The sequence below is a fragment of the Eublepharis macularius genome, chromosome 4 (genome assembly GCF_028583425.1).
Source record: "Eublepharis macularius isolate TG4126 chromosome 4, MPM_Emac_v1.0, whole genome shotgun sequence".
Taxonomy (NCBI): Eukaryota; Metazoa; Chordata; class Lepidosauria; order Squamata; family Eublepharidae; genus Eublepharis; species Eublepharis macularius.
The window spans coordinates 14,588,642-14,604,574 of NC_072793.1; the positions used below are offsets into that span (position 1 = coordinate 14,588,642).

The 15,933-nt window shown below is 42.6% G+C and overlaps 1 protein-coding gene across 1 annotated transcript in view; it reads right to left on the reverse strand.

Annotated features, from left to right (window-relative positions):
• Positions 1 to 15,933, reverse strand: part of PRKCA (protein kinase C alpha) — a 333,406-nt gene that overhangs the window by 61,727 nt on the left and 255,746 nt on the right. The window contains exons 6-7 of the mRNA XM_054976872.1: positions 630 to 786; positions 387 to 521 (exon numbers count right to left, since the gene is read on the reverse strand). Coding sequence (XP_054832847.1) covers positions 387 to 521; positions 630 to 786 — 292 coding nt within the window. The remainder of the gene's footprint in view (positions 1 to 386; positions 522 to 629; positions 787 to 15,933) is intronic.

Sequence of the window (15,933 nt, forward strand, 5' to 3'; positions counted from 1 at the left end):
AGGAACACAGCCTTAGACTGAGATGAGTGACTGCATGGAAAGCACATGACCAGTACATGAACGGCTTTATCCATTCTACACAAGCACTGATTGTGCCAAGTCTACCCAATTCTTGTTTAAGAGGAAGAACACATCTTCTCCTGATGGGGGGGACAGCATCAATTATGACTAGGTCTTTTTTAAAAAAGAAAACATTTTCTTGTTCATTGTGATTTTTGTCATGGTAACCTACAGACTAATGACTAGGATTTTTAGTACTATATTTTCTATGAATATCTAAGATATGTTTTAAGAAATGCTTCAATGTGTTTTATTGCTCTTATTTTATTCTCTCTCTCTCTCTTACTGAAGTAAACCTTCCTGCTGTAAACCAAAAAGCACCTTACCATCCACATGCTGGCATTTTCATGAGTTCTGACACTCCAAAAGAAAGAGAGCCCATAAAATCATTCCTAGTTGTTCGATCCCAGTCCCAGATTTCAACAGATAACCTTCTATCTTTGTCTGTAGGTTTTAATTTACTACAACGAAAAGAAGAAAACTGTTAGCATTTCAATAAGCTTATAGAAACACAATAGAATATGTGCAAACAAAACCATTGCTAGGAAAAGTATTAGAATTCAACTTACAATGTAAATGTCTCATTCCAATTTGGATTAAGAGTGGAACGAATGGTTTTTGTTTTTTGTTTACTTTCATTCTTTGGATCTGGAATAAGTTTCAGCTTCACATAAGGATCTGAAAGCCCATTTGGATCCATAGGAATTAGGTTTTTTGCGTCTCGCACTGCAAGTACATAAAACAGCAGTCTATTATATATGTACTACAAGAAAAAACTTTACTACTGTGTACAAAGCACTAAACACACTAATAATGAATAATCAAGCCTTCACTTTCTCCTGGCACAGGAATGTACAATTTGTGGGAAACAGATGAGGAGGGAGAGGAAAAGAGTAAAACAGCTAAGTGCTCACCTGCTAAAAACATCTGGACAAGGTAATTCAGAGCTCACAAAGATTCCCTTCTCTCCCTTCCTTCATATAGGTCTTCTATGGATTCTCCCCTTCTCCAGCTCCCCCATATATGGTGCATCTCATATTGGTTGCATTTACAGAAGGAAACGTTCCTACAGGCCTACTTGGAAGTCCCAGTGGAAACCACTAAATAAGTCTTGGACACTGCTTCTAATCTGATGGGGGGGGAGATGGTATCCCATCTCTACTTTTTTCATAAGTAAAGTAGGTCAGAGACTGACAACCTGGCAGCTAAATCTTATTTCCGATGACCAACATGGAAGTGACTACTACAAGATTTATAGTAGCATCCGGTACAAGACTGATGAGTTACTAAATATTAGTGCCTGGGGAATCCTTCCTACAGCTTACACCCAGCTCTTTGATGAACGTTGCGACAGAGAAAGCTCCCAGATTCATAATGAAGGATACCTTTGTGACAGAGTTAAGAACATCACATAAATGTCATGTTCTGCTGCCACTTGGAGAAAATCATACAAGCCTTGATTTCTCGCAAGTATAAATTTGTTGGACGCTGAAGCATTAGTCAGATATCCTTTTCAAATAAAAAGGTCAAATTAGCCATCATTTCCATCTTAACAAATCAAGAATATGCATATGATTCTAAATTGAACATGGAAGACTGCAACAATAGAAGAGTTTTGTTGAAATTTACACAGGGAAACTGTATGTGCACACAAGTACTTATGTACATTAAGCCTTAGGGAATTACATATTTGCTCACAGTGCTGCACTAATTTTTTTTGTTTCAAAAGAGGAAGTCAGCAACACTTAAGTTCAATTTCTCATTCACTACCCGCAGTACAATATTCTCAGTACACAAACAATAATGGGATGTTTACAAAAATGGATGTCTTGCAGCACAAAGGTTAAGATGCTCTAACGAAACAGAATTACCGATATCTTACTACTTGGTGAATTATTATTGAACCCACTCATTATTATTGAACACATAGCCATAGCCACATACAATATAATGGATCAAATCCATCCTAAACAATAGTCTAACCTAATCCTTTAAACACCATGGCTACAAATTATGTCAGGAACAATTGAAAAAAAGACTTTTCCTAATAGTTCACTGGTAGGTTCAGTCATATTTTCACTCTGCTTGAAAAAACTGATTATGTTTTCTACAGTGTACTAAAGATGACATAATGAACACATCTGTATAGAACTGTGTTTAGATATTACCAGTTTTGACAGAATAAATGCATAGTTAGTACTAAAAGTGGGCACGAACAGAAAAAAAACTCGAACATGATGTTCGTTGTTCATTGCCATCCATGAACAGGGACTCACGAACAACCACGAACATGGCCCTGTTCACGAACATGTTCATGGTTGGCTGTTCGTAGTGGCCAGCAGGCTCTCCTCCAGCCATCATCCAAGTCAAGATCCCTACTGCACCACTCCCAGAAACCTGACCTGAGCAGGCACCAGGAAAGGTACCAATAATAAATAATAGCTTGGGCCCCAGAGACTGGCAGCAGCCCTGGAACTTGAAGGGGTAGATCCCTATCCCACCACACATAAAGAAAATTCAAGCTCCAATGCACTCTATCAAAATGCCAACAGCAACGGTCTCTCCACTGCCTGCAAAGTCCGAACTGGTAGCCCCCCTCCCCCCTGGTCTTGTTCCCTTGTTGTAACAAATTTGGATCTCCACACTTGAAAGGAAGACCTGCCTATCAAGCTAAACTGGGCTTAGACTGGGGTTTCCACAGCAACAGCAGGAGTTCAGACAGAGTTCAGACAATCCCTGCCTAAGTTGCCAAGAGAATTGATTGCAGGTGCTAGCTTGACGAACAGCAATGAACAACAATGAACGAGGCTTGCAATGACCACCTGTTCGTTTAGAATGGGGCCTCATGAACAGCTTGTTTGCGAACAGCAGATTGGGCTGTTCGTGGCTTTTTTTTGTTCGTATTGCTGTTTGTGCCCATCTCTAGTTAGTACCCATTTGATGCAATATAACCAAACCATATTGTCTGTAGCTAGGGTTGTCAGGTACCTTGGGGGTGAAAGTGGCAGATGAGGGGGTATTTCTATGTAAGTAAGTAATGGGTCAAGATGGGAGCCGACTGAGTAAAACTTAACTCCAAACACTACATGGGGCGGGGAATGACACTTCATCATGGCAGGCACATGAGCAGGAAGCTCCTAATTCCTATCTCAACATAAATCAATTAAATTGACTAAATCACAGGGAATCCACTCCACTTGCAATGGGTAAGTCTATTGGGAATAAGACTAACCCCAAGCCAAATGATTCAGGAGCCATAAAAGCCTTTCTTTCAACGGGCGACCCTGTTTTATCCCCGGGCCCCCAAGCAACACCAAGGCAGAAAATGGCAACTTTTCAGTACCCCGCTGAGGGCAACAACGCAACAATTTGCAAACAAGACTTAAGAGCCCTAAAACAAGATTTACAAGAGATCTTTTCTGAAAAAATGGCTGAATTCACCCAGCCCCTCTATGCCCAGCTTAACAAATAACTTAAAAGAGACAGCCCAATCGGCAGAGTCTGTGTTAGAACTCAGCCTCACATTGCAGAAGGAAGTAAAAGCCTTGCAGATGAATGAATCAGCCATGCAAGAAAGAATTATGACGCTGCAAAATTACTGGAGGCAGAACCATTTAAAACTGCGCAGGATGGAGGAGAATGCTGAAGGCACTTCAGACCTTACTTCTTTTATATCAAAATGGCTTGCAAAAGCCTTAAACTTGGAAGATGGTGTTGCACCAGCAATAATTAAGGCTTATCGACTGGGACCCCTAGCCTCAGTACGAATAAATTATCCTTGAGACATACTAATTCAGTTCTTATACCCTTGGCTCCAGAGACAAAATCCTCCAGGGAGGCTCGTTTGAAAGGGGCTCTGATGAACAATGACAAAAAAAATTATGTACTTCTTGACCTTCCCCCTGAGGCTTTGGAAAAGAGAAAAATCCTTAAATATATTTCTTCCAAGCTACTGGAGGCCAACATCCGTTTCGGATGGAGTCCAACTTCAAACATCCCGGTGCACCAGGAGGGAATTCTACACCAGGCATCAGACTTGGGATCATGAAAACTTCTATTAGTAACATTAAACTTGCATCTAAAACTGGAAGAACAGATGGCTGCAAAGATGAACATGAAACAACAAGACCGTATCTCTAAGTCTAAGTCATAATGCGATTTGGAATTTCTCTTTCCTGATATAAACGTTTGTAAAAATTATTAGCTGAAAAAGAATACTTTATGGGATGTGGATAGCTGTGTCCTATACTCTACTGAAAATTCTTTAAAAGGAAGAGGTAAAGGAAGGGGGAAAATCTTTCTTTTGTTTTTTAAAAATGTTATTTCACTGTGTAAAGAAGAATATAGCTGATACTGTACATACGGATCTCAATAAAACTACCCTTGGACATATGGTACTGTAAATCATAAACTTATAACATACAAAAATGGCTGTTCCACTTAAAGTTTTGACTTGGAACTGTAGAGGACTAAACAACTCTATAAAGCTCAGAAGAATTTCAAATATTCTAACTAAGGAACGTCCAGCTTTTGTATTTCTACAGGAAACACACTATAAATCAATAGTACAACAGGTGATAAAATCAAATTGGTTTGCACAAAATTTTCATCAAAGGCTAGAGGTGTGGCAGTACTAATATCAAAACACACACCATTTCCAAGCCTCGAAATCTTTGTTGACCCAAAAGGTAGATTTCTCTTTGTCAGAGGAGAGCTTGATGGAAAGCCGCTTACATTAGCATCATTATATGCCTCCAACTCTGATCAACTGAATTTTATTAACAACACCTTAGCACACCTTGCACAGTTTCAGAGAGGTGAAGTCCTTACAGGCTGTGACGTCAACTATATTATCAATCCCGAGATAGACAAAATGCACAAAATTAGATTAGAGAAACCTTCAGAACTAAATAGGATAGTAAGAGTATTACAACATTGGTGATGTATGGCGAACCATGAATATGGGGGTTAAAGAATATACTTAGGGGTCAGAGGGTGGGGTTGGGGATCCCCCATCACCACCAGGGGGGACTGGCAGGTCTACCTGCAATCTAGTATGCCAATCTCATACTAGCTTTTTAAAAAAAAAAACATGAAGAGCACCCTCATTCTACCCTATTCTAGCCCTGCTGTATCAAGAATCTTTACTTGAATAGGTTTTCTTTTATAAATTTCCCAGCTGATTCAATGCCGTCCTGCTAAACTAGCACCACAGAATGCTAGCAATCCGAATGGCTGTTGCAGTGAAACAATAAGGATATCACATTGCCCTCTGTGCAGTCCCACTTATGGGTGGCCTCTTTTTGACCCAAGACCATGGCTAGAGAAAAGAGAGGGAGACCGTGTCGTCTCTGACGCTCTCCTCCTTCCCCCATCCACCTAATTTAGCAGTACTTTGCTACACGATTAAAGGAAAGCACATACTCATTTTTTTAAAACTTTGCTGTCTTTATAAAGAATCACCAGAATAGCAGAGTGTTTTGTAAAAATAAAGTCCTATATGGACGGATGTTATTTTGCTTCTTTTGAGATGGCCTTGCTACCTCAGTTGAAAACAAACTGAAAGAGAAATGCATACTTTAAGCAGGGATGTGCAATTGTTCCTCTGATAATGTATATTTTGCATATAATGTAATGGCCCGCGTGAAAAAGGTACATGTAATAGAAAAGTACGGTTTAGAAATATTAACAGTTATGGCTGGCTGTGTCTTCCTGAAGCTAATTCCATCTGTTTTCAGCACAGAATGTTCATCTTACATTTATCTGAAAAGAGAATTCAAAAGCATTGCTAATGTCTGCTGTAATGTATACAAGTAGCCTCTAGGGGACAGCTTTCTGCTTTGCTTGTTCTTCAGTCTTGGCCCTTCAGGGCTCCTGTAGCAAAGTGCTGGCTGATGAGGCTTGACTGACAGCCAGAGCAGAAATGCAGGCTGAGCTCAAGTGAAAGCTGAATAAAAACCTGTTTATTGTGTATAAAGCTAGCATGGCCTGGTATTCAAGATACAACGATTTCATATTGATAAACTGAAAATCTGGTGAACTTTTAGACTGAAATTGCCAGAAGAGCCATTATTTATTTTTTAAAAGTCCAGGAATTCTGGATACCATACGTATTTTATTGACCTCAAAAAATGAATTGAACTCCTATACAAATTTTGCCCACTCTTGAAATTTAACTTGTTTGGTTCTAACAGAGACCTCTCTCTATGGAAAAAAGTATCTATAGAGAACTATGAAAATGTGCACAACTGTATTACCTGTCGAACAGGGTTGCCAGGTCCCCTGGGGGCCAAACGGGAGGTAGGGGTAGTGGTGGAGGTGGGTCAGCAGGTGCCACCAGAAAATGACATCATTTCTGGTGCAATGCAGGAGCTAAGGGTCACTCCACAGGCCGATTCTCTACAAATTAGTCCCATACTTTGTTGTGACCCATTGCTTCTGCAATGTGCTGGAAATTATGTCATTTTCTTGGACTGTGGGAATGCGCAGGCCCATTTCTGCTGTGTGCCTCCTGGGTGGAGTACATAGGGTTGGCCGATTACCTGCCCTGTCCCACTGGCTTAGTGAGTGGTGATGGGGGGCAGTGGCTGGCAGCGGGGGATTCCCCACTGTGAACGGGACAGGGAACCCTACTCTCTATAGCAGATGTACTGACAAGCCATTTTGGTTTTCTTCTTTTCTCTGAGTCAGAGAAAGAAGTATGACATAATTCCATTACGGATGACTCAGTAGAGGCTCCATTTCTGCCCCAAGCATAACAAAATTTAAAATATTTCTGCCCTGCCTTTCACTTTAGACTGGGGCCCAAGGTAGCTTAAAAACACCCAAGAAATCATAGGACGATATATGGGAAAACTGCCAACAGTCTAATTAAAAATTACCAACTCTAAAATATCAGAAACAAAAAAAAGCTTTCAAATGTTAAACCAATGATTAATATATATTCTACAAACTTGAATTATGGGCCTGAATGAAGAAAAGGCTCAGTAGCAACCGAGAGTCAAAATGTCTTCCAAATCAGCCTTTGAGAACATGACCCATTTTCCTTTCCGAAAATAAAAGCTTGACTGTGGCAGAAGAAATGACTGCACACTGCTGCTTTTGTTCTATTAGAAACAACAAACAATGAAAAGTAAAAAGGTTGAAAATTTCCAGTCATGTCACCAAAAAATAGTGAACTGCACAATTGTTTAATAAAGATCAGGCTTGTATTCTACAGACTGAAATCTGGTATTAAAAATACTCCCACCATGTAATAAGCATTCAGGACAACAAGCATAGGTTATAAATATCCTCTTTGTTAAAATGTTTTGTAAACTTCAAAATGAATAAAAGGCCTGTTTTTTTAAAAAAAATACATACAGAGATCATAGAAGCTGGACTATCAAAAAGTTAGCACACTAGTTGCTTTATAACCCTTTTAATATATTGGAGGGAGAAAAAAAAATATTTCGAACGCATATTGGATAGTGAAAGTCTATATTCCTTTGTAGAATCCAAATGCTCAATTATACTTATAGAGGGACAGGAAGCATCTTAAACTGAATAAAGATTCTGTAAAAGAAATTACAAATTAGGAATATAGGCTGGAACACTGGGTTTTACTGTTGAATGGGGACTAAATGCAGGACACTGGAAGAAAACTGGTTTTCCTTAATCTTTTTGTGTGTCAGCCTTACTGAACTGGGTTCAAGGTAACATAATCTATAATAATAAAAGGTGCACCTATCTATCTGTGGCAGATATAATTTACCACAAAAGAAAGCTGAGTGCCAAAATGAAGGGAACTGGAACATTGTCATGACCCAGGTTATCCACAAAACCCCTACCTTCATCCCATGCTATTTCCAATGGAAGCTAAGGTTCTCTGTTTGTGGTAGGCATAATTCATCCGAAAATAAAGCTAGGCATTTGAAAAATTGTCCACCGAGGGATTCGTTTTCGTTTTCGCGGCCATGTCGGATGCTCCTCTTCGCAGGTCCGAGAGGAAACGTCCGAGCAGCCTGACCGGGCGGCTGATCTGCAAAGATTAGCCCCCAGGACTCCCAGGGAGGGAGTCAGGGTCCGGGACGCTGCGGAAAGAGCCCTCTGGCAAATCGAGGCAGGGGGTAAATTGCCCATTTGTCCCCATGGAGGCCGGCAGACGTGCGCGGCACCTTGCGTGCTGCTGGGCCATGGAAAACGGCAAAGAACAGGACTAGGCGGAAGCCTGTAAGTAAGCGAATCCCTTATGTTATTACAAGCATATGCGAAGGAGTGGTGGGATCTGAAGTTAAGAAGACTCGGATTTCTTCCCCCTTGCTGAGTTTCAGAAGGTTGGCGGTCCCCCCCCTAAAATGGCAGCGAGAAAGCAGAGTCCCGCTTTGGGCAAGTCAATCTCAGCTGCCCTGCAGGGAAAAGCGGAGTCGCTCGAGGAATTGGTGAAAAGATCGGTCATCGAAGCCATAAAACCCTTTGTTGACAAGCTGAATGAAACAGATCAAAGGGTGGGCTTAATTGAGAGCGATGTGAAAGCCATTAAGGAAGCAGTGGGGGGGGCAGAGAAGTCTGCTCGGGGAAATGCGTCACTCATGAGAGCAACGAACAAGGAGCTAAAGCTGGTCGAAAACCAGCTGATCGGGCTGCAAGTGGAACGAACACAGACTGTTTTGCATCTCCAGAATGTTAAAGAGGAGGAAAACGAGGATCTAAGGGAGCTTGCCTCGGAATTATTGGCGTCACCCGCGAGGGCAACTAAGGAAGAGGTGAAAAGCGCCATTTTGGAAGTCCGCCGGGCTTCTTCAAAATATGCAATGAAGCGGCAGCTGCCTCGCGAGATTTTTATTGAGTTTTCATCCAGGAAGGTCCGAGACACTATCCTATTTAACTCATATAATGCGGACTTGGACTTTCTGGGAAATAAAGTCAAGATACTGAAGGACGTTCCATTTCTAGTTCGGAAGAGAAGATTTAAGTACAAAAAGCTCGCAGCTCTCCTGAGGGAACGAGGGATAAAGTATAAATGGCTATTTCCGGAAGGAATTTGGTTTAATTATAAAGATCAAGCCTACAAGATAAACTCAGAGGATCAGCTAAGGGATTTTGTGGACAAAAATCAAGAATTCGGGCAAGATACCATGCAAAATGAAGAAGACTCGAAGCCTGAAGGGAGGGGGGAGGCAGTGAGCGCAGTGGCTGTAGCTGCTCAGAGAGAACTGCGTCCGAGGCCCGGGGGGGGGGGGAGAAAATTGAATATGGGTTGTATTTTGTATTTTGCAAGGTCAACCACTCCATCATTACTTTATGAAGGCTTAAATTTTTAACCATGGCAGTATGAAGGGAAAACATTGTAGTGTAGTGTTTACTGTTTGTATGTAATCCCCCCCTTTTTTCCAGCCCTCCTTCCCTTTTTCTTTCTTCTTTCCCTTTTCCCCTTTCCTAGTACTTTTGTAGTTTTTTTGTAGAAAAATTGTCCACCGATGTCAGGATGATGAATGGGAGTTGCTGTGGCAAACATGAATGGAATTGGAATATCTTCGCTCAGGTTATCTTTGGACACACACGCATCCATGCACATATACTATTTGCAAAAGAAGCTAAAGTTGTCTGTTTGTGGCACAAAATAAAGCTGGGAGTCTCAAATGTGGACACCAGCTTCTGGATGATTGTGGGACCCAGGTATGAATTCTCATTGTGCTAGGGAATGATGCAAGGCAACTGTGATGCCCCCATAGCTGGGGCCCAACCCCCAAGGAATCTAAATATGGTGTCGCCATTGTTAAAGATGAGCCAACACTCAAGAAATACCAAGGTTGCTCTTTTTATTGTTTAGCTGACTCTCAACCAGCAGCTTCCAAGGTTAACAATCAGCCTGCAGCCAGGCTGGTTTGATTTACTGCCACCCGCTTGCACCCGGGTTCTTAGGTCTGCTTCCCTTGCTGAGGTCCTTCATCTGGTCTTTGATGGCTCCTTGCTCTAGCCACTTCCTCTTCCGGCAGGGTTACCTCCAGCAGTATCTAGGCCCAATGTCTAGGTGTGGCCCAATAATTGTTGTGGTTTTCTGGGCAGGAATGCCACTTTCGCAGTCCAGGGGAATCCTGGGCCGCTGTCCACTGTGGAGAGGCCAGGCTGGCTGCTCACCGTCCCTGTTCCTAGCCGATTCCAGCTAGGTTCTTCCTCCCTTAATCTGGGCTCTTTTATTGTTCTTCTTCTGGACCCACCCAATTCCTGCATCCCTGGGCCTACTCCTGAGTAGATCTTTTTTCCTAAGATAACATTGCCCTTGAGTAGGTCTTTTCTCTCTTGAGAACCGGCCCTGGCTGTCTTCCCTCCCTCCTGCTCCTGCCATACCCTAACAGACACCCTGGGTGTCTCCCTCTGCCCCATTACTGGACTGCTGACATGTTTAGGGCTGCACCCATGTTCCATCCCTTCTTCTCCAGGGTGTGACTGTCTCACAGACTAGCCTAACTTATAGGGCTGTTGTGATGATAAAACAAAGGAGGAGAGAATGTTACAGGCTGCTTTGGGTCCCACACAAGCAGAGCAAAGAACTCTTGCATAGTTTGTGTAAATTCAAGCTAGCTGGGCTGGATAATTCAGGTAACCTAAAATAATAACTGGACACATATAACTGAAAGACCTGCTGGCTCCTAAATCTGAGGCTTTATTGTCTTGGGAACAGGCAATTCGCTGTGATTTTTGCTGATAAAATATTGTGAATGCACTCTGATCTATGGGTGTGCACCATGAAAATTTTTGTTTTGTTTTGGGGACTTTGGAGAGGGGGACTTTTACCATGATTACTTATGGCCAGGTAGGATATTACCAATTCAGGTGTAAAATCTGTTTTTTCCCCCCTTTGAGATCATTATTTTCAATGGGAAGCTATTAAAGGATCTGGGGCAGCTGGTTATAAAGTTAATGGCACCAATTTTGCGCAGAACACAGTCCTCCCTCTAATCTAAAGACCTCCTAAGTTTCAAGGAGATTGAATAAAGAGGGTCGATTTTACAGATCCCTGAAACTGGTCCCTCTCTGTGCAGCTGAACATCTCTCTACTGAGTTCTAAAATGGGGGCACCCTAGCAGGAGAGCTCCAGAAGGGAATTTTTAAAAAGCCCATATCTGCATTCATTTCGTTTACATCACTTTGGCCTCATGAAATCCAAAACAGTGTGCACATGGCAGTGACTGGGATTGTGTGGAAAGATGCACAAAAAGAAAGAACTAGGCTAGATACAGGGAAGTGCTGGGAGAACAGAATCTGACTCCCAGAGGAGTTGGCTTCTGATCAATGGGCAGCTATTTACTTGTTTGGAAACTATCTGAGCTGCTTGGTGCAAGCTGACGGTATTCTTGATTGGCCCATGCTCTGATTGTGTCGTACAGTGTGTGTTTGATGCTGCAAAATCTATGGCTGTAGACAGGGCTTTTTCTGGGAAAAGAGGTGGTGGAACTCAGGACTGCACAATGACATCACTTTGGGTCAGCTGGAACAAGGGGGGAGTTTTTTAAAGTTTAGATTGCCCTCAGCGAAAATGGTCACATGGCCGGTGGCCCCACCCCCAGATCTCCAGACAGAGGGGAGTTTAGTTTGCCCTCCACGCCACAGGGCGCGGAGGGCAATCTGAACTCCCCTCTGACTGCAGATCAGGGGGCGAGGCCACCGGCCATGTGACCATTTTCAAGAGGTGCCAGAACTCTGTTCCACCATGTTCCAGCTGAAAAAAAGCCCTGGCTGTAGATTCTCTCTCTTCCGCTTCAATCCCACTCCCCAGGATTAGAAACACGGATACTACACTTGTACCACTAAATAATATGGTATCTGAAAGTCCACAGTACAGCATTTTGCTCTTCCTCTGCATTCTCATTCCTCTGTATTAGCTAACGAGTACACCTTCAATTAATACAGGGATAGTGACCAATTTTTTTATACCATGCCATGTCCACTGTGTTTCCTTTCCATGTGGGGACCTCTGGCATGAAACAGAGCACAATTTGCAGGTGTGTACTACTCTGTTACAGAACCCTTTTCCACCAAGACTCAAGGAAGTCTGTTCCCTGAAGAAACAGGTTACTGAGGAGACTTGGTACAGACTCATGACTAGGAAGCAGCATTGGCAGTCAGGATCCACGGGACTGACTGAAGGCAAGACTATTTCTGCTCAACTTCTGCTGGCAGGAAACAATGAATAGCAAAAGGTGGTGGGGGAGGGAGGAGTTCTAAAATGCATTGTTAGTGAAGCTCATGCTAAATACAGGCTGCTAAAGGGAAAAAAGGTCATTGCTTTGTTTGCCTTTGTTTTACAAGATCGGTCCTATTTGTATTTTTGTCTGTGTAATTAGCACTCTGATTCCCCCTGCCCCCTCCCGGCAGCTGATCTAGTGTTTCTTTCCTCAAAAGAGGAGGATGATGACAGCATTTGGAGAGAATACAGGTTATAAACAACTATACTCAGTTATCCACCTCTTTGACGGCCTCTTATCTTTTTAATGAAACAGGTCAGGCATATTTGGAAGCAGTGAATATTTTTCTCCTAAAATCAGAAACTTGCAGTTGAAACAGGTATGTTAAATTAAGAACAACCTTAGAAAGCAAAGTAGAAGTCTTTATTTCAAATAGCTCTCCTTTCTACCCCTCCTGCTGGTCTTCTCTCCCACTCCCACAGAAAAACATTTCTGCTTCATTTATAAGTCTGTTAAAGCATTGAATGCTAGTAAGGAAAAAAATAGCAGCAAACATTCCATTTTACAAGGTATTAATAAAGTGTCTGAGTGGATAAAATAGGACACCAAATAATTTACAACCTAGTGAGGGATGCCAACAAGCTCCAGGGAGAATTCTCCAACCGGGTCAGTCTTTGTAAATTACATCTTCTCTCTACAGCTCCAGAGGTGAAACGTTCTAGGGGCATGTTGCAGCTGCCTTTTAATTGTGTTTTTTGCAAAGTTCGAGAGGAGTTCTAATGTAGCTATCACCTTTTACTAAAACCTATTTTTAAATGCTTATTGCTGTTTGCTTTTCTTAGTAGCTCAGCATTCTATTCCTATACAGCAACACTCCTATTTGATTTTAATTAATAATCTCTAATTAACACTGTTGAATTTTTCTAAAAATCAGAATTGAATTGAATCTACAGGGTAAACATGTCAACCTGTTGCAGTAAAATAAAACACAAGGCCAGTGGCAACTTAAAAATAATTTATTCCAGCATAAGCTTTCATGAACCAGAGCTCGCATCATTAGACACATAATGCTTTAGAACTGAACTGAGTATAGCAGTCCATACTGCTGCCCTGAATTTTGGGAACTATATCAAAATCTGGAATTGTTTAATCAAGTTCATTTCCCCCCCAGAAATGCCTACTTTTCAACTTGTGTTTGAAGAAAGTTAAATCAGCCACACCTAGGATTGCCATGTCCCCTGGGAGTGAAAGGTGGGGATAGAGGGGTGCAAGTAGTGTTGTCAGGTCCCTGACCCCTCCAGGTGGGAGGCCCGGCACTTATCCTATTGCTTCTCCTGTCATGCGCACACACTCCCAGCCTGTGCAATGACATCACTTCTGGGAAGTGAAGTGGCATGGGCCACGTGCCACCCTGGGAGCACTCCCACACTCCCCAGGGGACTGAATTGGGCCTGATTCAGGCCTCTGTGGAGCACGGGAGAACTGCCGCACTCTGCAGCAGCCCTATTTGGGCCCGATTCAAGCCAAATTGGACTTGAATCCAGCCGCTGAAGAGTGTGGCAGTGCACTGCGCTGCCCAGGAGCGTGCCCTGGGAGGCGCATTCTCCCCCACCAGCCAGGTAAGCTGGGATGGGGGGAGGGTGGGAATGGGGGATCCCCCAACCCCAGCGGGGGACTGGCATCCTTATGCACAGCATGCATGCACTCTGGAGCTCCTCTGTACCATGCCATGCATGATGTCATTCCCAGCACAATGCTGAAGTAATGGGTTATGCTGGGGACTGATTCGGTAAAAATCAACCCCAAACACTAAATTGAGGGCTGATTTTTACTCCAAAGGTCCCCAATGTAACCAACCACTTCTGTGTTGTGCTGGGAATGATGCCAGGCACTCCGGAGTGCACTGGAGCACACTTTGCCCCACCGCCCTGTTCCCAGACACCCCACAAGTGAGAGGTGGCTGGGGTGGAGCCTGGCGGTGGAGTATCCTTACCCCCACCGGGGGACTGGCAAGGCTAGACACAACCCAGGCAAGAACTTGTTGCACAATTTTGGAATGGGTCACCTAGTAAGGAGAAGGCTGCATTATCTTTCTGCTCTGCTTAGTAAATGTTCTGATGGTTGTTTTAAGGATATGGTACAATTCAAATCTGGATACTGGGAATGCCATAAACATTCTGTATTCCTGATATCCAGGTCAGATTCTTTAATTGTATTTAGTTTTATTAGAAAACAACAAATATTGTTCCATATATAGGAGGGGGTGCATTTTTCAAGCAAACTTCACCAATTTTGTAGGGAACCTAGACCTCCCTGTCCACTAAGTATCTCCTGCCCAAGTTTCAGGAAGATTGGGTCCCTGAGCGAGCTGCCCCTAGCCACTCTCCGTTGTTTCTTATGGGGAAAAACATTCCAAGGCTTTCCAGGGCAAAGAAACAAAGGGGCAACCCAAAAGACAGTCCCAATGCAAGCTGAACCAAGAAAGCTCAACAGAACTAAAGTGAAGCAAGAGATAAACAGCACAAGCAAGCAAATGCTTAAGCAACAAGTAAACAAACAAACAAACAGCAAGCAAGCAAGAGCTTAAGCCATTCCCATCCAAGAAGCAATAAGTAAATAGACAGCAAGCAGCTCCCCCCTCCCAAAACTCTCAATAATATATAAAGCAAGCAACTATTGTCTTTAAATTAACATAACCAGAAACAAGTTCTCCCTCCAGTGCACATCCACTGGCCACTCACTCCCCCTGAAACAAGTAACAAAAACAGCTTGGAGAAGCAGCCAGACAGCTTTGAACTGCTGAGCTATATTTGACAGATAAAACTAAATTCAGTTTTATCCAGCATTAATGTATTCGGTTTACCTGGATAATGCCAATTTAGCCATTATCAAGGTATTTATTTATGTCATTTCAGTATATTCAGTATATCAATACCAAATTGCACATCCCTATATGCAACAAGAAAATTTCAGTACCATTCTACTGAGGTTGTGAAAAGTATGTCTTCTGCATTTAATTGTCAGACTAGCACCAAAATGAATTATAAATATTATGGATTCCTTATAGTATTCAATTTCAGGACTGCTGCCGTCTTGTACACCAGGAGACTCTGTTATATTCTTAGTTCAGTAAAGCTCTATTTCAACGTTTCTCATGAGCCTAATGATTCTTCATTATATTCCCAAGTCTTGATACCTGCAGGGTAATTCTATAATAACCACAGGGAATTAAGAAATTCCATATCCATGCTCTAAACAGCAAGCACCAGAGAGAGGTCCATTTTCTTTTTTAGTACAAGTAATAATGTTCTCGTGCTTTATTAGATTATATTTGCAACTGTGATGGACTCAGCTTCAGATGCTGAGATTTCCAGTCAGTGAGCTGTGACTGACATGTCCCCCCCACCCCCAATGTGGCTAGCCTGAAATGGCAGTTGGGGATGGAATGCTGGGGAAGCTGTCAGGTGGAGTGGGATAGAAAACAAGAGAGTGAAAGAAGAGTTGGAGCCTGGCTCTAGACCAGAGAGGGTCAGCCAGAGAATCCTCTGTGTGAGGAAGAAATGTTTGTGAAGCACTGTTAGTCCTAGGATTAAAGTGGGGAAAACCAGCACTAACTCCTGCTTAGACTTGAGAGATCTGGGAATTATAGAGGGCCAAGGAAGTGGGTAGAGAGGAGTCTCCCCTTCAGTGCCAGGAACAGGGTTAT